Below are 27,692 nucleotides of genomic sequence, written 5' to 3' on the forward strand. Positions count from 1 at the left end.
CACAATATTCCTCTGTGCTTTTTTTGCAATTTAGCTCAGCTGAACTAGTGATAAATTTAAAGAATCTTGATGGAACTGAACTGAAAAGCGAAGGCACGGAGGTATACTTTGTTACTTTGATGTCTAATTGCATATGCCATAGGTTCAGTGAGCAGAGACTACTCTACTCTAAAAACTCCTAGCTGTCTATTTACCTGTATAAATGCTACAGTGGGAGTACTAATTACGGGTGTTCCACACATTAAGCGTCAAGGAAGAAGGTATGTTTACAAAATATGTACATGCAGTGCATAATGATGCAGGTGCAACATCTCTCCAATGCAGAACCCCTTAAAGGAGGCTCCTGCAACTAAATGCGCCTCGCATACCTTCGCAGGACGTGCGGTCACTGCGCAGGTGGTAGCCGACCGTGCAGGAGCAGCTGCGGGTGTTCTCGGACGTGGGGAAGCAGAGCTGGGAGCAGCCGCCATTGTTCTGCTGACAAGCGTTCCTCCCTGAGCAGGAAACAGGTTTAGCAGTGTTTATAACATGATAATAACACATGGCATGACACAGGCCAGGGCTTGACTGGTGCTGCGTTTGGTCTGAGGGAGAGAGAGGGGGGCAGGGCAAATAGAGAGCGAGAGAGTTGGGAAGGGAGAGTGCGAGAGAGCAAGAAATAGTGTGAATCCAGCTGAATCCAGCAATTTTAGGAACCCTTTTCATCATTGTACAAAGTCACACTTGTTATGTGCATTCAGTTTCAACTTCAAATATAAATCTCACCTGCTGAGAGCAGCAAAGATTTATCAAGCTGTCCATTCCAGGACACCTTATGACTGAATTCAACAAATATCTGAACCCATTTCAACTTAGCCAGCTTGCAAACTCCTGTCCATCGCAAGGTGGATATTTCCTAAAGGAGTTCGGGTTAAGCACCTTGAACAATGACTCCTGTTCCACCAAGGAACAAAAACTGCAGTTCTGATGGTCCTTCTTCCCTATCTTGAGTGTCATATGGCCATTACTGACTCTCTGAGTAAAACATCACATCCCAGTAAACTGATTGGTCTCTGTACCAGAAGCCTTAAATGCCCCTGGAAGCTGGCTACTGAAGGCATGAGGGAGAGAGAGAGAGAGGGAGAGAGAGAGAGAGAGAGAGAGAGAGAGAGAGAGAGAGAGAGAGAGAGAGAGAGAGAGGGAGGGTGGGAGGGAGGGAGAGAGAGAGAGAGAGAGAGAGAGAGAGAGAGAGGGAGGGAGGGAGAGAGAGAGGTCTGAGTCTTTGGTTAATTTGATATCAATGCTTTGATGAGATTCAGAGAACAAGCAAGGCCACCCTCTAAGAAAATCAATGTTTACATGTTTCTTTATTTCTTTCTTTATTTATGCATTGTGCATTTATTTTAGGATATTTCCAAGCGTATCTTGAATATCATCCAGTAGTATAGCTATAGATACCGTAGGCCCTGTTGCACTAGATCAAACATCCAATGTCACAAAGATTTCAGAGAGAGGCATCACATTGAAGTCCATGAAGAGCAAAATGAATCATTAATGGAGACCCTCCTAGGTACAAATTGATGAGCACATAAAATTATTTTGAAAAGATTTTAAACAGGCCTTTTAATTAAATATAATTTAGTTTTAAAGTGTTACAGGCAGTAAGGCAGGGGTTCAGTGCTTTGCTAGAACTCCAGGCCTTCCGAAGGCCACTAATTAGATAGCAAAAAAAGATGGCACGTGAAAGTATATTCACTCATCTGGATCAGCTCATTAAAATAACAGGAGTATAATGTCTCGTCAAAATTTCTTTCACATAATAAATCTCAGTGGTAGATAGGCCTCATTAATCAGGAAAAGAAATGACTTTTAAACAACGTCATCCTACGGACATGGACGCACATTAGCACATGCCCGTTTTCTTTTCGCTTTCCAGCATATTCATTACCACTTTTAATTTGGCACGCACCGCGCCGGCTGCCAGAACTAGCATTTCTTCTTCTGTTTTTTTATTTTTTTATTTTTTAGAATTTAGAAAAAACGCAGCCTTGTCCCGTGAGACTGTTTCGCGCATCGAGGGAGCCGCGGAGCGGTGGACGTGCCCTCTCTCCCACGCAGCGCCTCTTCAGCCAGAGGCCCCTAATAAAGCCGATTATATGTTTGCGGCACGCAGGCATGCCCGCGGAAGGCCCGGAGAGCGAGCGAGGAGGGGCGGAGAAAGAAAGAGAGAGAGAGAGAAAAAAGTCTCTCTGCGTCCACGCTCCTCAGACACTGCATCGCCAACACCTCGGCTAGCTCTGGGAGACGGAGTAATGAGACTCGCCGGCACTCCCATACGGTCTCTGTCAAAGAGATGAATGAAGTAGCTAATTGGTCTGAGGAAGTCTGAAGAGCCAGTAAAAAGATTTACCTTAAAGACTCCTTAATTGCCATTTTTTATACTAATGGAACGTTGAGGAGATCTGCAGCAATACTGTTAATGGACCTGTCATTAATATGGATGGGTCTGCCAATAGCTCACAAAAAAAACTGAAAGCAGGCTCTCTGCTGTGTTTAAAAGTGTCCCTGATTTTTTTTTTTTTTTTTTTTTAATGGATTAAAAGGATTTGATCTCCTTTTCTGAACCTTTAATCAAAAATATGCAAAAAAAATTCAAAAACCCAAAAAATTAACTTGCCCACGTGCTATATTCCACAAACTAGACAATATATGATATCACTAGACCATATTCGGTTTCCTAGGAAAAGGACAATGTGGTTATTGATCTACTAACAACAGAAAAGTATAAAATTACATGGAAGAGACAAATGTTGCTCACGCTGTACAGACGCTCGTTCCAAAAAAAACAATTGTGAGCCCTGTGTCTGGATGTTCGAGCTCAAGTCTCGGTCATGCCGTTGCCAGCTATGGCCGGAGGTCCACAATTGCGAGGCAACAATTAGTCAATTAGCTTGGCCTCGACAGGGAATGATAGAGAGTAAACCAGCTATTTCCACCGGTCTCATTGCTCCCTAGCGGCCACCCCTGGTCAGACCAGGCACTGGCAGGAGATCAACAAGCTCTGTTGAGATCAGGGTTGGGAAGAATGGAATAAAATCAGGGATAAATTAATCATTTTTTAAATAATAACAATCTATGATCGAAAATACCATTAAAGAAATAATTTGTTTCTTGATTATCACCCCCCCCCCCCCCCCGCCCCCCAAAGCTCAATGCCACAAGGAAAACTAACCAAAAAAAAAAAAAAAAAGATTACAGATATGAGGTGATATATAGGGGATATAATACCATAAATCATACCATTGGTTGCAACAGTATGAATAAAACATGTCTCCCGCGGGTTACCTTTCTGGCCCTCCTTGTCGTACACCTTCATGTGGACCACCCCGCTGGTTTTGTTGCGTAGCACCAATGGGTTCCGCCCGTCTCTCTTGGCGACGGTCCCCAGCTGCGCCGAGCTGTCATCCGCCCACCACAGCTTGCCACCTGAAACAAGCGCTTCTGTTCAGTTCAGCTCCGTTATTTTATTTGCACACCACCTTTTGCTCGGAAACTGTCACCAAAGACGCTTTAGAGAAAAAAAAAACGGAAATGGAAGACTGACAAAGACCAAGCCTGACCCCCCCCCCCTCCCCCCAATCCTCAAAAAACAAACAAACAAAAAAAAAAAGCAAGAAAGATGCCAAAAAGCCTCCCTGGTGAGAATTTAAAAAGCAATCAAACACTGAAGCTACTGATGTCATGGCAACACCTTACTTTAACTATATGCCATAAATAAAGCCTGCACAACACTGCCATTATCATGACATGACACCTGTCATTATCAGTCATGACAGTGTATTGCAGCTCATGACAAGCATCATGCTGCTGTCATTATGTGTGCAGTGAAGTTAACCAAGCAGATTTTTTAAAAATAAAAAAAAACGTTACAAAGTGCTCACAGGATACAAGATGTCAGCTTTAATGTCATCTGTCACAAGCTGGAATATGCTGACCAGATATGACAAATGCTTCTGTGGCCCACATTATGGGAGTGTAATGTGAACTTTAAGGCAGCCATCCTGATCTAAGGCCAAGCATATATTGTGTGCATTTAAGGACAATGTGTACAATGTATGCAGTTTTATATATCGTCCATTCATGCAGTCTAGCTCAAAGCAACTGCAGTGTTCACCCAAATGACTATGACTCCTCACTCAGTTGTGTAAGGATGGTGCTTACGTAACTGATTGACAAAAACTGCTTTTGATAACGGTACTGTACCTCCCATGCTGCATGTTTATACCCCCTGGTTAAGATGGGGATGCAGACTAAGGCTCTGAAAACATGCTGTACAGTAATGTACCACAAAGAGCTGTGAGATTCGATATTTTTGGCGAGGCAGGGAAACGAGACCAAAAAATCAGAGCGAAAGGGCGTGCGTTCCCTACTTATCTCGGGAAACGGGAGAGGTGGGAGGCCGTGGGGGAAATTAGGGGGAATGGAGACGCGCGACATGTTTTCCCATCTTATTAACGCGCTGCTGGCTCGCAGGAGACTCGGGAGGGGAGGGCCGGGTGGGTGGGTGGGGGCTGTAGGGACCAAGCCGCCTCTACGCTCGCGAAACCCGCTGGAGTGCGGCCAATCAGCTGCTACTGCCGCAAGACGGCCGATTCCCTTGTGTTCCTGTTCAGGCTTGAACGGGTTGTGGAGGGGGTAAAGGCAAGAGCATTCTGGGCTCTGGACCTAAACTTGAGATTTCTGGAGACTGGAAGTTTCAGGATACGGGTTGTGGCCGGATTATAATGTGATCCAAGGGGCACGGCAAGCTTAGGACCTACGATAGAGACTTCCAGGACTTGTTTAGTTTTTTTCAAGATCATCATGGACCATGGCCCTTCATTTAAAAAAATGAAAGGGGTAGTGGGGTCTTACCTTAGAACAGGATAGAAAGTGTTGCTATCAACAAAATGAATATGCCTGAATTATCACAAAAGATTGTCGAAGTATAACTGCTAAACATAAAACTTAACATTACTTAGAGTAGAATTGCGCATTTATAGTGAGACATAATTTTCACACCAGAAATGTGGACAACTGCAAATGAACAGCTGTTTGCAAGTCTAATCCACGAGTCTTTCACACAAATATCACTGTTCTTCCAGTTTGGTTGATCCCCCGCAGTGGAAAATTTCACACTCTCACATCAGCTAACTTGCTGCAAATGAGACCGACAAACTGCTTTCAGAACTCCAGACTTTTCACCTGTCAGATCAATACGGTCAAATGATCAGCTTCATTAAGACGCTTTTAACACCGGGCTAACATCACAGCTGAAGGGCGTCGCTGATTGCTTGCTACGTGCTCTTTGGCTAAGTTTCACGTTGGCTTCTAAATGTGATGAGAAGCTTAAAGAAGCATCAATGCTTTTTTTTTTTTTTTACAAGCAGAGATGTTCACCTTTTATCCTGGCTGAACCTCCAAAAAGCTCTCTGAAAACATGGTTTGCGTCAAGTCAGTTAAGTGGATTTTAAGGCGTAAGACCTGTTCAGTGGTCTGGGACCAGGCTTTAGAAATGTATCCAATGTTATAAATATACTTTAGCGATGCAGACATTCCATATGCATAGTTTTCTAAATAAAAAAATAGAATTTGGCAGGGCATTTTGTATCATTAGTGACAGAATCTGTGTTGTGAAACCATGACTACTCATGCTGGGTATTTTAAATGTATTATTAGAATTCATTTCTGATCTCATTGGCAATATCTCCAGTCGCATGCATGTCTAAATGCCCCCCTTTCATTCAGAGCCAGTATCCCACTCATCCGTGTCACACATTTCAAGGTTGATGACTTCATATTCATGATTCTGCACCCCCAAGCTATAGCGCATGCTGTTTTTTATTGAGTAATTAGTAACAAAAAGTATCAAATTTAACCTGGAAAAACTTTAGAATTCTTGAATGCATGAAATGTACAGGTACCATGGATACAAATGAACGCTTGGCAGACACAGCCTGTTCGCTCTCCGTCTTCTGCAATATGAAGGCTCACGACTATCTAACAATTGTGACAGGAGCCCTTCCGACACAGGTGACAGGCGGCCGTCAAGTGCAGGTGACAGGAGCCCTTCAGATGCAGGAGACAGAGCCCCCCTGGGGAATCCTTTATCGCTGCACCAACCATAGAGGGCGTTTTCCCTGCCCGACGGTCGACAGGAGGAGCGCGATGATAAACGACGCGCCGCGCCCGTACGCCGCTCACAATAAACAGGAAGCCCCAGAGGGCACGGTCTCCGTACGCGTTCCGTACATTCCCCGGTAAAACGTTAGCCGGCGCCAGCTATGTTTAGCACCGCTGTGATGTATGAAGCGCGACTCGTTCTCAGGTGAGAGTCCGCGGCCCGACTCCTCGCGGAGAAAAGGTCACGCCTTGAGGCAGTCCTCCTGATGGGTGTCCCCGTTACATCACATTTCTGCATTTCTGCAGAGACTCCTATCCAGAGTGAATTACACAGCTCCCGTTATTTAAAAAATGCGATCCATTTACACGGCTGGATATTTACTGAGGCAGTTCAGCTAAAGTATATTATTCAAGGGTACAACGGCAGTGCCCCACCTGGGAATCAAACCCACAACCCCAGAGTCTCAAGCATAATTCCCAAAGGCTTTTTATTTATTTATTTATTTATTTACTTATGTGGAACATTCATATTGAAACTATTAATTCATCAGTTCGTTTTTTCATAGTATTTTATTTTAGGTTCACACATGCAGGTATACATTCCGGCGCCATACTGACTTCATCATTATAAACATTTACAAGTGCTGTTTGTGACTCCCAGCTCATTTTATTATTAGTCCTAAATTAGAGAAGCCAAGCTCAGCACGGCACCATTTTGGAAAAGCAGCGTGAGTTGGAAAGCATTGTCACGAAATAGGTCACGTAAGAATGCAGTACCGCTCTTTTTGAATTGACCCGCTTTATTACCAACGTATAGTGTATATAGTATGCTGACAGTTGTTCTCAACAAAAGCAAGCCAAAGAATAAATTAATACTGAGTGCAAAACGGTTAAAGTTGGCACAAATTTTCCACAAAAAAACTGGTACAGCGGCCCCTGAAGAATGATGTAATTACTACAAGTTTTAGTGTTACTGTTGGCAACAGTATAGTCTGAGCTGACTGATCAAATCCAGCTGCTTTATTACCCTGCAAGGGACCAACTGGCAAGAGACTGACACCTCTGCACATGTAGGAAAGTTTGGGTATAACTTTCTATAAAGGCAGAATAATAGCAAGAATAATACACAAGGTCTGGGCAGCGACACGTTGCCTCGGTGGTCAGTGAACCCTGGGGGAATAAAGGTTCGCCGAATGTAGACACCAGGTTGACGTTATACGGATGTTTTTTAGAGCCTCGGATAAAGCTGCTTTGACTTACTAGACATGACATTGACAGTTTGTTTTCTTATTTTTTTTCGCTTAGTCCATTATTCAGTTACAGTAAATTGGGGGAAATAATTAGCCCTTGCGTGACAACTTTCAGATAACATTCAGGCAATTTCGCCGAAGCGAACGAGGCTGTGAGCGTGGAAAGATAGCGCGCCCTTCAGTGCAACCTGGTTAAATCCTCCTCATCGATCTCTTCCTTAACGGAATGCTGGGGAGGGGCTTGGGTCAAAGGCTCGTTAGATCTCAATCTCATTCAATTTAGACAGGATGTTGGGTAATAGCGATATTATCGGCGATCCTTAAACACCATAGCCCCCACTGGCTGATGCATACACTCACTGCATAACGGGGCAGCATTCAGAAATTCAGATTTAAGCACTACAAAGAGTTTGATCCGTGCAAATAACCACAACTTGAAAATGTGTTTAACAGATACTGTTTGGCAGAAAGGCATTAACCTCAAACACAGTGAAGAAGGTCTAATTTTAGAGCAGAACTGTCTGCCAGCTTCAATATTTCCTTGCACAAAATATTTTGTTCAGTTGGCGGTATTAAAAAAATATATATTTGAGAAGCACATTCACTTGCATCATGGGAGAAAAATCTCTGCAGGAATCCGAAGCAGGCTCTGGGTATTGTTTTTTGACTACATGCAACATACAGGAGGCGCATAGATAAATACATCCCAATTTTCCAAAGCCCTCCCGCTATCAGAAAGGAGTAAAGTCTTATGGAGAATTATGAATCACCATTATTTCAATTGATGTTATGAAAAAGTAAAAGAAGATTCACTCTGGAATGCGTCACTGCCATTTAGGTGAAGACGTCTCCAATTCCACTACAAAATATACCCACCCTGGTTTGTCTTTGCCTGTCAGAATGCATGCACGAGAGTGTACAGCTCTTTCAGGAAATTGCACGGTGCAAAATCTCCCGCTACTGAACTTCTCTACAACATTACAGACCCAGTGTTTTTAGGTTCAGGCTTCGAGTGATCCATGGCATCGGATTACATTGTTAATTACTTTTGTCCATATGACTGCTGGCAGGTAGTGGTGGTTCCATTAAACCACCACTACAGGCAGCCACTCATTTTCATTTCAAGCATTTCATTATTTTCAAATTGTTTGGTATGCACCTTCAGCACAGGGAACACTGCAAGAGGTTTGGTGTCTTTATTTCTTTGTTTGTTTATTTACTGGCGTTAAAAAGCATCCCACAGAGGATTAAAGCATTTAGAACCAGCTACCTAACTGCTCTCCCAGAGCACTGACCATGCTATTGCAAAAGAAAGCAAGCCTTATTATCGAATGTACTTTCACGGATATTCAGTGATCTGACCATTCCGGATAATCATTTTCTCTGTATCTTCAGCAGCTCAAAGTTTTTTTCTAAAACCCCTTTTTCCACTCAAATCAACCTGTGTGTCAAACGCATAACATCAGCTGATTAGCAGTAAAACTTTGTCTGTGAGCCAAGTTAATTATCACCAAGTTTAAAAAAATGCTCCCAAAAAGGTTCAGTTAAATAATGCAAATGAAGCCAGAAAGTGAAATATGTGATTGTGTCACCACATTTGCTGAGGCGTGAAACAGTAAGTCAGTAATATGCATATATTTTTGCATGTTATGACTATTCTGGAAAGGAATTACTAGGCAGTTTGCACCACACAAGCATCCACACTCTCGTGCACACGCACGCACGCACACGCACACACAAATGCAAGCACACACGCACACAAAGCCATTTCTACGAGGGCGCTGCAACAAAATCTGCTCCAAGAAGAAAAACATAATAGTATTCAAATAAAATCCATCCTTAATTTTCGACTCGCAATGCAAGTGTTTATTTATTTATTTATTTATCTGACAGTTTGGCAAGTCTGCCAATCACAAAAAGTCAACAAACACTGTTGGTGTAACAACTAATCAAAACAAACATTTACATTCATAAGTCAAAGTAAAGGAGAAATGTTTATTGAATCCTGGCTGAACTATCAATCATATATCTCATTTCTAAACTTTGCTGGTGAATCATTTCTGTTCTGTCCACTCTCTTGCTGGCATCAGTGCTGGAACAACAAATCGAGTCTGAAAAGCCAATCTTGTGTTGTTTGATTGTATAAGTTGAATCGTGAATCATGGATAATGATTCAGAGTGTCCTGTAGTCCAAGGCAACAGCTGAGGAATCCATTCCAACTGACAATTAGTATAGGCGCTAGCGGGGCAGGGGTACAAAGTCAGTTCTAACGACACACTACTTCAGAAATCTCAGGTAGGACTTTGGACACACTTTCTGATGGTCCAAACGTTCTCATTCTCGCAGACCAGGTGCTGCAAGATGACAGCTATGTGCTTAACACTGTGTGCGTTGCCGTGATGATCCTTCAAAGGGGAATTATTAAAGGAAGTGGAGGGGACAAACTAGCTAAATAGCAGAGGTGTGAATCTATCGTCTGCAAAATTTCAGGTGTGCCTTAAATATTTAACATCTGAGACAGCAGCGTGTATAAAACCCTACTGGGGGTTATGCTTCTGTTTGTCTCACAAAGAGAAAGGGGAGATGACTGTTCCCATTGCAGCTGCTCAGTAAAATTGCTTTTGACAGACAGTCCCTTGCACCATAGACATTATCTCAATTCAAGTAGGTGACATTTAAAAATTCATTGAAAACTTATTTTTTTTCTTTTTTTATCTTCTGCTGACTAGTTTTCATATGTAAATCATGTCATTCATGGCTGAACTGTGAAAAACACTGAATCATACCTGCGCAAATTAGCTAAGATTAACTCGCTCTCTCTCTCTCACTCACTCTCTCTATTTATCAATAATGCGTTGATAGAAGACAACAAAAAAAACCATGAAAATGGAGCGTATTGATGCTGAAACAGTTGTTGTCCTTCGCCTCTTTAATTTTGGGTTTCAGGCATTTCCCCCCCACCTGTGGCACTAAGGTCAGCCAGGTGAATACAGATTGCTTAATGGAACATAATGGAATAATTGACTTTCTGTTTTGCAAAAAAATACAATAAAAAACAGTCTGTGGGCCAGTTTACCTCCGAAAGAGAAATCACTGCCTCGACACACAAATTTGCAGACAATTTTACTGTGACTAATACACTGCTAGAAACTCAAACAAAGGTGACATTCATCTCCAAACACAGACATGCACATTCACCCCCACACACAGTCACACATGCAAAGACACACACGCGCGCACGCACACGCACACACACAGACACACACATCATACTGCACACTTGCCATTGGTATTGTGAGTAACCAAACTGTTTCAAGTATAAAAACTAAAAATATCTGGTAACCTATAAAAAGCTCTGTATAAAATGTCCTCCTTTTTAAAAGATACAGAAAACAGATATTTTGGTCTGAAAAATGTTATGTAATCACTAATATATTTTGTTTATCTGACAAAGGCTCATTAATTGTGATGGATTTCTCTCACTGAGCACGACGCTTTTTGCGTTGCTGTACTGTACGACTTCTCTGAAAGTGAGACATTAGTCTTACTGCCGCGCTCGCGTTTAATGAACAACACATTTTCGGCAAGGAGCTTTTATGATTAAACACGTCTGCTTCCAGTTTTTTTTTTCCTACCCTTTTTCCTTCTAAGGTGGCAATTCTGCTTGTTTATTCTGGTTTTAAGAGGACAGGACTACCGCCATGGGGTTTAATGAATCATTGCTGTGGAAACAGTCAACCAACTTAAATGCAGTCAACCATTGAGACAGATAATAATAATAATAATAATAATAATATATATATATATTTTTTTTTTGTAAGTAAGTGTGCCAGAAGAGATATGCTCTCATAATCCCTTATTAGTGGCTTTTACAAAATATTCAGAGAAAGGGAGATTCAGAGATGGAAATGCTAAAATGGCCCCTCTTTCATCAAATGAGTAAATGAGGAAATAAATAAATATATAAATAAACAAACAAACACTGGCTTCTTTTCTCAGGACAAAGCAAATCATGGAATCTCAGAGTGCTCATTCCTCGAAGCACTCGGATCAAAACAGCAGCCCAGAAACAAAAATCGCTAACATTTCTTTCCACCGGCAGTGCCAACATCATCCAGATCATCTCCTCAGAGATACAGTATCAATGTATTAGCAAAATCCCAAATTGAATATGTTGGGAAACGCTACGTAATTTAAAACCCAGATGCTTGGAGTCGAAATGAATTATTTTTAAAACCTGACGGTGTTCGTTATACCGCTCCATCTGTTTCACAATCAGAGCCGTTAATGTCCTCTGTCTAATGTAGAAAAATATCCTTATCCATCCTCTGAAGACATTTCTCCCTTTCCAGTCTGGCTACGCAACACCCCTCTGTATCACTGCATGACTGTTTTTAGAGGCAAACTTCTTACAGGAAGAAAGGAATGAAACTGGGGATGAGAGGCAGTTTCTGGTGGTCCTTTTTTTTGGAGAGGAGGGTGAGTTCACGTGTCATAATCTTCTCTTATGGAATTACCCTCACCCTTATACACACAGACATATAGGAAACGGGCACGTGTGTTGAATGTGCCGAAAATGCATTTCAGAAGTAGTAAAATGTTTTTTGTTGTCGTTCACAGTGTTTAAAAAAAATGTAGCTACAGAAATACACACGCATGCACACTCAAAAAACAAATACAAACATGCACAGACACACACACGTGTATACATGCACGTACATACACGTGTGCGTCAAAGACTCGGTTGTCATGCATAACAGGTTCCGCGGTATGGAATCCATAGTCAACCTGCAGGCTCTTATCTTTTTGGCCAATTGAAGCGACCTGTGTTATCTCCGCGTGTTTGCGTGCCTCTGGCTTCCCCTCCGATATCACTGCCGACAGTCTTTACCAAGGGCATTTCAGCAGGCGTTAGCAAAGTCAACAGCACACCCTCTAATGCACCTCCTTTAAATCACAGGTAATGGCCTAAGGAGAGGTGGCAACCTGGGAGTTAGACAACAGGCCAGGGAGAGCAATTACCTTGGAACTGATAATTGTCCTTAACCTGTTTTTTAAACAGCTTTTTAAATACACATTTCTTTCCTCCATCGCTAGGGTATTGCGAGTACCCAAGAGATAGGCACCGTAACATCTGGAAGCAATTCCGGGGAGCGCGAGCTAGCACTGCGCAAACCTCCAAAGTGACTGGAGCCAGCCGCCTGACTTTAACTCCGCAGGCCTCACTGGGTTATTGCAGGCAGGTTGCGGCTGTTCATCCAACCGGGGATTCACTCCCGATGGCCAGCGTGCAACCCAACCCTCCCGACCCCCCCCGACCCCCCTCCAGCCACAAGAGGCATCGGCACGGCCAGGATTTGGTTCTGGACTAAGGGGGCCCATCCCTGTGCCAGAATCCAGAGATTTAGCTGAACATATCAACCCTTTTTTTCCCATGATATACAAGGGAAAGAATTTAACTACGGATTTACAGAAAAGCTCACCCATCGGCAGCTAATCACATTTCCCTCATCCTGCCTAATCTTGCTGCATAATACTACAAGTAGTTCAAATTATTTTAATATTACAAAAATCTATTTGCCGTGCACTAACAAAGAACTATTACATGGACAACAAGCGAGATTTCTTAACAAACAAGATATTAACGTCAACACTGCAAATTCAAATATGGAATCCGAAACAACAAATCTGAAAGCCAAGGATAGCGAGCCTCTCACGAACGCACGATGCTTCAATATTTATCATAAGGCCTAAAAGCGCTGCCAGATCTTTTGAGTTACGCCCCAACACAGCCATTTCTCATTCATCGAACCATGATACAGGCCCGCCTTGTTCCTTCCCCGGTCAGACAGCTTCATACAGAGGGCACTTAACTGGTGCCAATTAATCTTCCTGTGTCGCGGTCGAATCGATAGCGGTATCAGGCGCACGGCGGTCAGGCTCCACTCACCCATCACCGCCAGGGCCGTGGCCTTCGTTAAGCCCGCCTTCATGGATTCTATCACTTCCAGGCTGCTGCCGTCCAGATTGCACCTGTTGATGGTTCCGTTGCCCGAGCTGATCCAGTAGAGCTTGTTCATGGCGTAGTCTATCGACAGACCTGGAATGGGAAAGCGAGGGAGGGGTCGTAAGGTCCTGTGGCCACAAACAGGCATGCACGCACAAACGCACACACGCACGCACGCACGCACACACACGAGTAACACTGATATTATCCACTACTGTGTGTCACTGTGTATAAGTGCGTCTGCTAAGGGACTGTAATGCAATACAATTATGCTAATAAGCATGTGATGCATACACTTGTGTATCACTGCTCACCACTGTCAGTGTTTCCTGTTTGATACTTATTTTTCAAATTACTATGTTGAGTAAGCCAGGGCTGTGAACTGAGAAACTGACCAGCTGAAGGTACCGGCTAATCTTTTAATGTTTCATATAGTTTCATATGTACAGCATTCATCTATATATGCACATACACATACATACACACACACACACACACAGTATGCATATTGCACAGACACATGTGCACATACATACACTCACACACAGTTACCCTTATATCAAAACATGTATAACTGTACACTTGCCATACAGTGTTGTTGTACATCTTCAGCTGTAGACAGACATATTTTTTTCACTTGCAATTTCATTGTTCACATATGAGGGCAAACTATAATGTGACAGGACAAAAGCCAGCCCAGAACTGACCCTGAATCTGTTTAAGGAGGAGGAAAGGATTCACCGGGAGCAGCTATGATCGCTATGGATCAACTTTTGGCCCGAGATCACCGCCATTACCTCCGTGTCCTCGGGCAAGGTTTCCAAATTGCCTTTTTTCTTATTACTGGCGACTTCAAAAATCACTCGGCAGCTCTGATAAAAGTCAGCCACGAAAAGATAACGCTGAATATCGTTTGACCAAAAAAGTGACCTTAACTCTATTTAAAGTGGTTTCTGAGAGAATGAAGTGCATCTCATTGAATGACAACGGTTCCGGAATTTGCCGGAGGCGAAAGAACCTCGCTGAAATTATTCAGAACATGTTCCGGGATATTCTTGATCTGCCGTGTCCCACAGCGATAAGGGTTTATTTATGGCACTGTTGAAGCAGCAAAGGTCAGAATCCACTGTACATTATAATTCATTTTCGCAATTCCCCCAGTGTACGCTGTAATTACAATTGCCATTATTTAAAATGCGGTTGCCCTCGTAATCATATGCACGGCCTGCGTGTCAGATTTACGGCGCAAACAGGGGGGGGTCTCGTAGAAAAGGGGTCAGCTCGTCTGAGAAACAGGGCATTTGTCCTTGAGCTTTATGACAGTAACTGATAGAAAATCAAAATAAATCTAGTGTGTTTTCAGAGGTAAGGGCAGGGCCAGGGGAGAATGACTGAGCAGTGCTCTCAGAGCGATGTCCTCCTGGGCCTATATCATCCGAGGGATAACGCTGGCCAGACAGCCCTGTGAGCTAGACGAAGGAGGTCGGGCTGACCTCTTGCAGAGGCCTCTTCGATATGATCGAACATGCCATCGTTTGACTTACTGACAAGGTGTTTCCGCATGTGAGAGCATGCTACATGGTGTACGTGTGTGCATGTGCGGGTGTGTGCGTCTGTGCGCATGTGTGTGTGCGTGTGTCTGCATGTGCGTGAATGTGAATGTGCGTGATTGCGTGTATGTGCGAGTGTGTGTGTGTGTGTGCATGTTTGTGTATGTATGTGTGTGTGTGTACATTTGTGTGTGTGCATGTGTGTGTGTGCACGCACGTCTTTGTGTATGTTTTTGTGTGCATTTGTGTGTGTATGTGTGTTTGCGTATGTGTGTCTGCATGTGCGTCCATGTTTGTGTGTACGTGTGTGTGTGTGTCTGCATGTGTGTCCATGTTTGTGTGTATGTGTGTACATGTGTGTGCGTGTGTGTTTGTATATGTTTGTGTCTATGTGTATATTTGTGTGTGTATGGGTGTGCATGCGGGTGCGTATATACGTGCGTTTGTGTGCATGTGTGTACGTGTGTGTGTTTGTATATGTTTGTGTGTTTGTGTGTGTATGGGTGTGCATGCGTGTGCATGTATGCGTGCGTTTGTGTGCATGTGCGGTGGGAGTGCTGTGTTGGAAGCAGAGCGGCGTTTCATTGCAGCTCAGGGTCCTGCATGCCACCACAGGGACTGATAAAGAACAGGAACATCTGGTGCTGTCCCGTCAGGGATGCTGACACCCCGTGTATACTCTCCTCTCTGTCGCCATGGAGACAGGGCCATGGGACACTTCCTGAGCCTGTCAGAGGATGTACCGCGCTGTACCCAGTTTATTTTAGGACAAAGCTCTGTTTAACCCCCGCAAATAAATCAAACAAAGGAGTTGGCAGTGGAGTTTGACAGCTTGAGTTGAAGCGGTACCATACCAAATCTTCACAATGCAAGTCAGTCTGGATAAAAGCCAGTTTACATTTAGGTGATGTATGATTGGCCAGTGGATATCGCTACGTTGTCACCAGCATTCGCTCGACTTTGAAATTGAACGTTGTCGCTCATACAATGTATAAACATGTAACCGATAAGAATGTATCACAGAACTGGAGTCATTAAAGAGCATATGGAAGGTTTAGATCCCCCAAACCAGTGTTATTTAACACATAACTAAAGTAATTGAAAAAGCTCTATTGTATTTTAGTATGTAAAAAGGAATTTGAGACAAACTGTTTTCTCTTTTCTAAGGAAAATCCAGCAATCTGTCAATATTGGCTTTTTTTATGTCAACAGTATCATTCCTTATCTGTGTGTAAATGTGTCAAGCTACGTCTGACCAAGATGAACCACGATTTTAAAATGTCAAGGCATTTAGTTCAACTAAATGACACGAGTCATTGCTGATACCATATAATCAGTAACTATCAAATTTCCCATCTGGTGATATAACGTTACAAGTTGACTGACAGGCTAATACCATACCGTATTATTCCACTGAGATAGATAAATAAAACAGCCAAATCAATTTTTTATTTGGGTATTTGAATGAATATGCATCCCTAACTCTCAAATAATATGTGGTCTTCCATTTTATTTGTGAACCAAGAAAGCAAATTCTTTCTTGTAATGTTCGATATCAATACTTTTAAGAAACAAATTAAGAGTTTTAAGGCCTGATGAATGCATATCGCCATTGGATTTGGAGGGTGGGTTTTTTTTCCTTCTGATAGATGAGGGGGGGGGGGGATTGTTACTAGTATTTAAGTACAGTACATGTATGCATACCTTTATTATGCAATAAAACGATGGTTCACGAATAACAAAAAAAAACGGTTAAGCCAATTGATGACTCAAAACCTTGCTAATTACAGGAGATGAGAACATTCTATAATAATATTGTCATGACAACTGAGCCAGAGATGGGATCAAAGTTCAATGCAATTTAATTCTTAGCGAAGGGCACAACGATGATAGCAACGATGACAAATAGTCCGTCGCTGTACTATGAACTATAAGTTGTTGCGATGAACCATCAAATGCGATAATCGCCAGTGGCAATGATCATACATCGCCTAACTGTAAACTGGCCTTAAGAGCACCTACCAAATGAATGTGATGTGCAGCAAATGCAATGTTATTACCGACTGGTTCTCTCTGGTTCTGATGCAGGATCTTGCTGTTGCTCCCATCCATATTCGCCATGTTTATAGTGTTACCATCAGTCCAGTAGATTTTCCTAGAAAAAACAACACGATAAACAACCACCATTATTAAACTCATCTGCGTTGCCACACTCTGAATGAACTGCATTGCATTACGCTTACAGACCTATCCAGTGATTAAGACTGCAGCTGAAATCACGGTGCAGAAGGCAAGTCCCATCACATTCCTCATTTGACAGACAGCATAGACACTAGAGTAAATACTGTAATTTTCAGCCAAAAGGAAGTGAAAAATGCCCGTCGGTATGATTAAAGGAGCGTAAGGAAATAACATGCAGCCCCCTCCATCGCAGACTCCTACATCAAACCACAACTTTTTTTTGAGTGTCACAACACATTGATTTGAGGACATTAATCCACACGTTACTTTGGACGATGAAGGAGAGTGTTCATCTTCTCAGAGATTGAATCAGCGGAGCGGTCCTTCTCCTTTTAGATTTCACAGACAGTTCACATGAAATCATTTTGTGACAGATGCCCTTCAGGGATGCCTCAGATACACTAAGCTAAATGACACAGCACAAATAAATAAATAAAGTTAAAAAAAAAAATAAAAAAATAAAAATGCCATCCTAAATCTGGGCAGATAAACACCTTTCACCAGAGTAATACCTTCAATAATTTCTGATAACACCTAAAAAACAAAGTTTGTTTGCTTTCTGACTTTCCGTTCCGAGCGTCGGGCCGGAGAGAGATCAAACTGTCACAAGTTTATCCATTTCAGCCGTCGCTGACATTTTCAAATTGGAAAGAGCTAGAGTAAACACGTTCTCAGAGACCGTGTCCGTCCATATGTCTGCTCCCTCTTCACCCTTAATTGAATGCACCCTGACTGATTTATACCCCCATATAGACGTGCCAGGCACCGATTATTCATCTGTTACACTGTTTGGAAAGGACTACGCTAGACCTCCTCTACTTAACCTGCGAGGGGGACAGACAGGTGAGAAAATCCAGTGCCTTAAAGATATTTGTTTAGCCCGCTTACCCCTTGGACGGGTGCACAACGAGGCACTTGGGCTTGTCAATCCCGTGGACGACGACCGCTTTCAGAGACCCGTCCAAACGGGCGACGTTTATCTGAGTCTCGTCGCTCTCCGAGCTGATCCAGTACATGTTCCGCGACAGCCAGTCTAAAGCAAGCCCGCGGACGTTTACTATATCTAGGAGAAAGTGGGAAAAAATAAATAAATAAAAATGAAAAAATGTCACCCCGCAAATAGAAAGAAAGGGAAAAAAAAAAAGATCAACTGTCTTGGCAGGGCTTGTCACAAGGTTATGATAGAAAATCTCAATAGGTTCTGTACACAAAAGCATAAAAAACGGCAACATCATCCAACATTTTTCTTTTCTTTTCTTTTCACACCGTGCAGGAGAACATACTGCATTTGTTTACTTCCCTACCTTGCTGCATGTGTTTGTACACTGAATTATTGCATGTGCCACTAACCTGTTAAACTGATCTTCAAGTTATCTACATAACATTCCTCATACATGGCTAAATATTTCCTGCAGCATTTTGAGATGCTTTCTGTGGAAAGGATTAAAACTCACCATGCTTGGAGCTATGATTCCAGTTCCTAACGTATATACTAGACAAACAGATTACGTTAAGGCTGTTTAAAAATAAATTAAATAAATAAATAAATAAATAAATACTTCAGACATTTCTTCCCCTGAAACCTTTTGCCACAACTCTACAATCGCAATCCCTCCATCTCATTCCTCACTCAGGGCTGTAATCAAATGTGTTCCCCCAGCTTAGTAGCCTCCCGTACAGACTGCCCGGTGGGGTGTGTGCTGGGGGGAGCTTCAGGCCTCCTCTTATCAAAGCAGGACACCGCGATTCCTGACCTTAATCCTGCGCTAACCTGCGAAAGACTTCATTTTAGTCGATTTTCCCATCAGCCTCCCAACCCTGGGGATCACAAACAGTGCATAATGTCTCCGCTGTAACCCTTGACTGAGAGACTGGAAGACTAGGAGCATCATTCTCCATGCAGCTCCCAAAGACAGGGCCCAATGCCATCCCAGGGGCGTCTCAGGAAACTTCTAGCAAATGGTGGCGACGTTGGTGAAGGTCTCAAAAGTGTGGAGGTCTAAAAGTGCATGGTGGGGCTCTTGATTTACCTCCCGACACCACTGTTTCCAGGCTGGTCCCATTTATGAAGGCCCGCTTTATGGTCTGAGTTTTGACGTCCGTCCAATAAATGCGCTCCTCCAGGGCATCATAGTCCACCACTGTGACATTATCGATGTCCGGGACCGTCAGGGCTGTCATGATATTCATGTAGGGGTTGTCGATGTCCACGCCGCGGATCTCTGACCGCTTGGCATAGAGGAGGAACCTCTTCAGCACTGTCAAGAGAAAATAAGCAAGCAAAATTTAGAGGGGTGACTGATCACTGTAATTGAAGAGAATATGGAATCAAGAATTTTAATTTCAAACAAAGGCTTCATAATGAACTGTGAAGGCTGTGTGAAGGAAATCCAAAATAGACCACAAGAACTAATTCAAAATGAGCACCGTTTCTTTTCTCTGGAGACTTGGCAACAAAGGGGTAAATGCTGCCTGCATTAATCACACAGACTGCGATCAAAAGGATGTCCAACGCAATGTAGAACATTTGGAATATTTGTCTTTCCAAAACAATATTAGTTAAACAAACTGTAAGAACCAATTCATCCCTGAGATATTTCCCAGCTTATTTAATTAATTCATTCATTATAATTATTTTCTTTATCTAAGGTCACTTGTTGAGAAAAAAGATTGTGTGATTGCTGAAGGACACTTAACAGACTTCAGATTGAACCCCAGACAGGGAACCAAAACATGAAAATACAAAAATACTGACTTGACACCTTCGATAAAGCAATGTTACGGTACAGCTCATTGGTGCATTGAATCTGATCCAAAATTACCAAAAACATACATGGTTAATTCAAAAAATAATTGGTACTCCATTTACTATATATCACATCAAATATCCAGTATTCCTCATGTGAAGGGCTGACATTATTTTCTTGTTCCTTAAGCTGACAGTCCAAAACACAATGTCCCTGTCTGAATCCCTATACTAACTCAAGTTCTAATGACTGTAGAGAAAAAATGTCAAATATCTGAGCTAACGGATCACGACGTCTGCATGACCTTAAGACCTGAGCTTGTTCTATATGCCAAGTCATTAATGTTCTCTTCAAAAAAGAGTCTTTGGTTCAAGTTGGCTGGTCTCTCCTGATATTAAAGTAGGCGCTCAGTCCTGTATTCTGAACCAAGACTTTCACAAAGGGCTGTGGAATGACTTCCTATCTTCTCACCAGCAGATATTAGGAATCAAATAAGACCTTTAAGCTCAGAAGCCCTGTGAATCGTGAGTGAGGGATTTTCTCTCATTGCTGAGTGAACCTGGATATTACCACCTGACCTACTGCTTTCCCACAGTGCCTCTCCCGTTCTGACCAACATAGCCTGATACTCTCATCCCAGCCTATGACCTCAGCCTCTCACTCCATATTACAGACTCCTCTCACTCTTAATGCCTGACATCTCTAAACTCTGAATGGCGGACATCTCTCACTCTCAATGCTCACATCTCTCACTCGAAATGACCTACACCTTTCATTCTTAATGGCAGTCATCTCTCTCACTGCAAGACTTACACCTTGTGCTCTTAACTCACCAACTCACACTTCTCCTTCGGTCTGACTGACAGACGTCTATCATTCTGAATGGCAGGCACATATGGCTTAAAATGACTGAAATCTCTCCTCCTGACAAACTGATACTTCTTGCCCTGAATGACTGGCACTTCTCATTTTGAATAACTGATACTTATCTTGCTCTAAAACTCAAAGCATTACATTCTCAGCCCTCTTACAGCTACTACAGTACTTAACTCAATGTTGTATGTTTATGTAACTGCTGCTTCTATGTAAGCTAATGACTGAGCATCGGCACACTGTTGCCTAAACTTGTACTTGCAACGACCTATGTACAGGGTTGAAGTGTAGAATAATGGCGAAGGAACTGGCCTTGTAACCTAAGGGCCGTTGTGCTCTTGAGCAAGGTACTTAACCTGAATAGCTTCAGTGCATATCCAGCTGTATAAATGGATAATATTTAAAAATGTAAAAGCCTTTGTAAGTCACCCTGGATTGGAGCATCTGTTAAATGCCTGTAATGTTATAGGTAAGTGGCTGTGGATAGGAGCATCCAGCGAATGCCGAAATGAATAAATGAAGACGTGGGAGATGGTGGCGGGTGGCGGCTCACCGAGGCAGGTCCTGTTGTTGGGGGCCAACTTCATCAGGTGAGGACAGGCGCAGGCAGCTGTTCGGTTGTAGTTGATGAGGCACAGGTGCGAGCAGGGACCTTTCCCGTTGTTTCCTGCGCATGGGTTGGAGGCTGGAGGGTGCAGGAGAGGAAGCAGTGAATTGTTAAACAGCTTTGAGAACACCCTTTTCCAGAGGAACCATCATCGCGAGCAACATCGTTTGAAGAATGAAAAACACTTTCTCTTTTCACTGGGAGCTGAACATGTTACGTGAATATAGGCCTATGTGCTTGACATATTTTATATTCATTCACACAGATGCGATGAAAAAGGTTTGATATCGATATTCTGAAAACAAACCTGAGTCCCTGACAATAGCATTCCACCGCTACACAATACGCACTTAAAACACAAACACATGCTGGTTGGCTTACTTAAATTCATTTTGAGAAGCAATGACCAAAACAAAAACTAATGCTCACTGACAAGCTAAATTGCCTGACGCTAATTTAGAAATGATGAATTCTAAATATTAATTAATGGCACTGTAACTTAGGAGGTGAAAATTGCTTGATAATGCAAGGTGCACAAATTCAATTATGTGAATCTGCAGGAAGGGGACAATGGACAATAAAAACGAAACACCTTTCTACGACACATGTAACAAATTGTTTCCTTAAAGGATGTTAAATAAACCTATACATTTAACTTATTAAACACCTGCAGTGTGAGACCTCAATTTGCTGCTTTTTCTTTTTTTTATTTTCTTTTTTTAAAGCAGTTTCTGCCAAATGGCTTGTATAATTCCTCACCCGTGGTGAGCTGTGCTTGCTGGTAACCTTGATTAAATTGGATACACCGAAATCCAAAATTAAATGTTTTTTCAGGTGTAATTAACTAACTTTATCACCTCCTTGGCACTAAATAAAAAGAAACACAAAACACTTATACTGCGAGCAGGGAAAACAATCGAATTAAGGTCTGACTTAATGAATGAAACGTAAATAAACTTGCTACGCTAAAAAGTTCAGAGAGAAAATAACTTAGCAAAATTTGGCATAAAACAAAGTTATGTATAAATGTATAATTATATATTTATATTAAATATGTATAAATATACTTTTCCTGATCTGACATTTGCTGACTTCCTATGGCTGACAGAACTGCTGACTTTCCAAATAAGAGAATGTTTTTTTTAAGATTTAACCACCTGCTCCGCCCTTGACCGCAATTGCTTTAAAAACAGAGTGGTCCTGTGATCCTGAGCTTCAAAATTAGGAAAATACTGCCCGCATGTTCCTGAGAGCAGCTGTGTGTTTAGACAAGTGAGAGCGCCTGTTTTACAGGCCCGAGTTCCTGACCACAGCTAACCCGAGCTCTAAAGTGCAGCCATTCTCTCCATAAGAGCAGCTTGTGTTGGTCCCCATACGATGTTTTAAAATGGAGTGGACATAAACGCATGTCCCATCTTCGCTCGATGCACAGACATATATTTGCCGGAAGGATCGACATCACAAGGGATCACTACCTGGGATTTGTACTTGCAACAATCTGGTTAACATTCTAGATGCCCTCTGCATGCCAACACCATCTAATAGTTATTCTTCACTGATTAAAATTCTCTTTACTCTGAAGCAGGTGACAGTTCATGACCTTTACTTTAAGAAATAAGCCTCACTGAGACCAAGCCCTAAATCCGTGGACAGAAAACTGTCATGTCAACTGCTATTACATACGCTTTTAGAATCCAAGGTTTCTATAAAACTGTACGCCCTGACCACTTCTGCTGACTTTTTGCATTGCTAAGGGTGTGTTCTGAAGTCTGCTGATTTTGGACCACCACACTAAATGGTCTAGCCTGCCAAAATCCAAATTTGCTGACAAATTACACTGACTTTACAACTGATTTGATTAACCAAAGCCAATACTTTAAACTTGATGAACCGGGACTTAAAAATCATACATTCCCGTTCCTAAATTTAAAGAAAAAAAAAATTGTTCTGAGAAATGACTGACATCAAAGGCCCAATTCTACAATGGGCATTTGTTTTCTGTATGCATGTATACTCAAATGCAAATTTACAAATCTAGTAGCTTGACTTCTGGGAAAACCACCACCAATGTACAGGCAGGGATCTCAGATGTTCCTGAGCCAGGGAACCAGTGGTACTTATAATGCACCACACACTCAGACAAGCGTGTAAACCTTCAAAGGCTTAGAATTAACTGTCTGGACTGCTAATACCAGTTTATATCAGTAGAATACATTAAAATCCACTAATCTTATTGCTAATGAATATCAAATACAGGACACATATTTGCAAAATTAGATAAGACAGAAAGCATGCAATAACTATGTAATAACATTTTAGTTACTGATTCAAGCAAAGACTCAAGCAAAATGTAAATACATAATTAGAAGTATTTGAAATGTACATTGTTTTTGCTTTAAAAGAAAACATACCAGAGTAGATTCTCTGCATTTTGATTAATTACATATGGGCCTTATAACCATGAATAAAAAATAAAAATAAAAAAAATTATATATATATATATATATATATATATATATAAGCTTATGTTTTCTATGAAGGTATAAACAGGCTATTAAAACTTAGCTATGCCTGTGTTCTCCATCTTAAGATGAAAAGCCAATTCAGTCAAACAAAGAAACATATTGTGTACAAAGGCAATTGACTGAATGAAATTTGTTACACAGTTTAAGAATGGAAAGCAGGGCTTAAGGGCTGAATGTCAAACCAACAGACCAGGGAAGCATTCTCCATTTTATGACACAGGCAGACAGAAACTGCATTTGTATCTCCAATTTCAGCTCTATGTTCCAGTTCATAGATTCATTTCCACTAAACCCCCTGCTTCTCCCCTGCCCTCCCACCCCCACCCCACCCACCCACCCAACATCCCCACATACTATCCCTGGCCACACATAATGTATTTACAACCTCAACACTGCTGGGGGGCACAAGAAAAAAGCAATACCATTGCTCTTGTCTCCAAACTGCTCGTTCCTGTTATAGATCTTTTGAGCCAAATAGAGAATCTGCATCTCTCTCTCAATTCCACATGTGAAATGGCTACAGTTGGTATCTGGAGTCTTTTAATAACCCTTTCCCCCACCGGGTGCTTTAAATTGGATTAGGCGTGCTTATTGGCTTCTTTCGTGAAGCAGTTCAATTTGTCCGCACTTATCTGTTCAGTGCAGTCGTAAGTCAGCTTAAACAGGAGAAAAAAAGTTAAGAATTAACTGCCATCATGTCTAAACCCCTTTGCCCAATTTTTAGAAGGGGATATGATATTTTAGTAGGGTGGCAGATGCACTGCATGGCTGCAAATGGATACACTCGTTCACATACAGCTGGGCAGCTGGCAAGTCGACGTTCAGAGAAAGCAGCCGTTTTTATCCACACGGTCTGTTTTAAATGGTCAATGTTGAAACCAGTTTGGTACACTACCTCCAATATCACAGGTACAGCAGGATTTGACACGATGAAACAATGATCAATATTAATTTCAAAGAGGAATGCTGTGGAGGGATTGCCAATAGCAAAATCAAAAGTGTCAAGAAGTTACCTGATGTCATTATATACATACTGTAAAACAGGATAACTTTCTGCAAAATGAAGGGCCTTTCATTCTTATCAATGCACTAGTAAAGGAAGGAAAGAGTTACACACGCTGGTCAATATGTCTTGGCACATCAGCAAGAGTGTCAGGAAGTGGATCAGGCAAAGAAACTCCACCACTGGATTATTGAAATCATCTGTCAGTGGTTTGAAAGAAGGTCCACATTCTTAGTCATAGACGTATAACTCCCTGACATGCATACGTGCACGCACACATGCACGCTAATATGCACACACAGAAACACACATATGAACACGTATGAATGCGCGTGTGCACACGAGCACCGTGTGAGAACAAAGTACACGCGTGTATAAGCTTGCGTGCATCCGTGCGCATGTGTTCAGGACACCCAGACTCAATTACACGGTGCATGTGTACTGGAACCCATGCACATACTCTGTGGGGACACATTAATTTGTCAGCCCCTTGTTTTATGCATTGACATTTATCTTTGCCTATTCCAGACAGAAGATGGTTATCACTGCTAACCTTATGATAACCTCAACCCAAGAGAGGAAAATTAACCCATACCTCACAAAGCTCTAATACCCACTCAGGGTTTTTAGCTTCAATCATCATGCTACACAAAAGCTCCTAAGACAATTAACCGTGCAATTACACTTTCTAAGTTGCCAAAATAAAGTCATTAATGGAGACTATTTTTGAGCAGCTGGTAGATCAAAGCCTCTGGGAACACCTATTTGGACTGCAATCAAAGCTTGATATAATTGTATTTATTTATTGAAAATGTAGGCATAATTTATTCACATTTGGAGCCAGGAAAGTTAAATTGAATCCATTAGGGCAATTATGAGGTGCCATAAGAAAAATGGCAAGAAAGATCTGAAGGATAATGACAGTGAAATTCACTTTTCGTTCATGAAGGCCAAGAATGTATTATTATTTTTCTTAATCTCATGGGAAGGAACTGTAAGTCCAAATGGAATTGAAATCTGTCAGCGGAGACATATCATACTTGCAGCAGGTGTTAATTCATATGGCATATGGCAGAAAAAAGAGAAATTAAATCACATTTCCTTATTCATATATGCATAAATATTATTCATTAACTGAGATTGTTATTGTTCTAATGGTAAGAATGGTATTTTCATGTTTAAAAGCCATGACCAAAGCAAGACAATTCTGAAATATTGAGTTCCTAATATGCATTAATTCCTGTCTTCAGGAAATTTGGGGATATTGCTTGTAAACGTAAGATATAACAATGAAATAATTGAACAATTTAATTATTGAACACACACTTGCAGGCATGCACACACACATTCACACACGCCCACACCTACACATTTGAATGGGGTTTGTCATTACGCTAGCTGCTTTTTGCATCAGTCCCCTTGAAACATATCAGTGCCAACCTGTCATGAATGATATCGATTGGCAGTGGGCTCTGACATCAAGAGACCACTGTCACGTCGTTCAACAACACAGCACAACAGAGAGACGGAATGAGGGCCTGGAAGCCGACTGATCCTGCGGCCGACTGCTACAGCTCTACCGCCATTTTGGCGGACCTCCCGTGAGCACATCTGCAAAATGCGGAACCGAACAACCCTACTGTTGTGTCCAATATAAAAACTGGAAAGAATCGCAGTGAAACGGCGTGCATGTCTACATAGATCTCAGACAAACCCAGAGCCCCTTTGTGACATTAAAAACCCCTTAATCAGTGAGGCAGCAAGTGTGCTCCGCTTCAAGAGTCCCCCGGGCTCTATGGCACAGCGCTCTATGGTACCCTGAAGCAGTGTGGCGTGTAGCTGTTTTTGCTCAAGGCTTCTGCGGTGTGTCTCTCGGCGCGGAAGCTCGCCAAACCCAGAACACAGCGTGCGAAGAGACACGCGTGGGGAACCACGGCACAAACCCTCTTCAGTTATTATCGTTCGATAAGACCGCACGCAGCCCACTTCCCTGTTTTCCCACGCGCGTTTTACGCCTCGTTTGGGCCCGAAAAGCAGAAACCGCCGTGGCGACTCACCCTGGGGCTGGCGGCTGGGGTGGTAGATCTCCAGGTCGAAGGGCTGGGCGCTGGTCTTCTGGATCACCGTCACGTTTCGGCCCGTCCACTTGTTGGCTCTGGCCAGCGTGTTGGTCCTCCAGTCCGTCCAGTACACGCTTCCCCCGAACAGGGAAACGGCGAAGGGGTGAGACAGGTACTCGTGGCCCCTGAGGATCTCTATCACTCCGCTGCCGTCGTACAGGGCCGAGTAAATGGCATCGGAGCTGAGGGGGAGATAAAGAGTGCTATCAGAATCCATTTCTGTGCGCTAGCAATACCGGCAGGGCCTTCGACGCCATTGTGCCTTGCCCAGGATAACCACCCCTGCTTGAATCCCCCTGCACTCATTTATTTCCTTGTCAGTCAGTCCGTTGCTGCAACAAGTCCTGCTGCATGCGCTGATAGGAAGGATACACAAATGCTGGTTCGTGTTAAGAGAACGTCCGGGAAATTGGAATGCGGCTCTCTGGAAAACGGAGAGGGCCTTTAGGACTGAGTCTTTATTTTTTAGTCATAAATCCGAGGCTGAGGTTCGGATCACAGTTGCGTGGAAAGAAACCACTTCTGGCTCGTTCGTTTCACAAAGTACGCTGTTCTTCAAACGTAGGCGTATTTGGGTTAATTGTCCCTTTGTTTATCTACAGGTATTAATAGCCTGAAACTTTGAGG

The 27,692-nt window shown here is 42.4% G+C and overlaps 1 protein-coding gene across 5 annotated transcripts in view; it reads right to left on the reverse strand.

Annotated features, from left to right (window-relative positions):
* Positions 1–27,692, reverse strand: part of LOC135250411 (low-density lipoprotein receptor-related protein 1B-like) — a 398,366-nt gene that overhangs the window by 146,711 nt on the left and 223,963 nt on the right. For all 5 annotated transcript variants that reach the window (XR_010328923.1, XM_064326657.1, XM_064326656.1 and 2 more), the window contains 8 exons: positions 27,003–27,247; positions 21,364–21,495; positions 19,221–19,448; positions 18,079–18,253; positions 17,010–17,104; positions 13,343–13,492; positions 3,325–3,465; positions 369–494 (listed from right to left, as the gene is read on the reverse strand). Coding sequence is in view for 4 of the 5 variants with exons in the window: in XM_064326657.1 (XP_064182727.1) it covers positions 369–494; positions 3,325–3,465; positions 13,343–13,492; positions 17,010–17,104; positions 18,079–18,253; positions 19,221–19,448; positions 21,364–21,495; positions 27,003–27,247 (1,292 nt within the window). In the remaining variant the exon portion in view is untranslated. The remainder of the gene's footprint in view (positions 1–368; positions 495–3,324; positions 3,466–13,342; positions 13,493–17,009; positions 17,105–18,078; positions 18,254–19,220; positions 19,449–21,363; positions 21,496–27,002; positions 27,248–27,692) is intronic.

Source organism: Anguilla rostrata, chromosome 3, assembly GCF_018555375.3.
Source record: "Anguilla rostrata isolate EN2019 chromosome 3, ASM1855537v3, whole genome shotgun sequence".
NCBI lineage: Eukaryota > Metazoa > Chordata > Actinopteri > Anguilliformes > Anguillidae > Anguilla > Anguilla rostrata.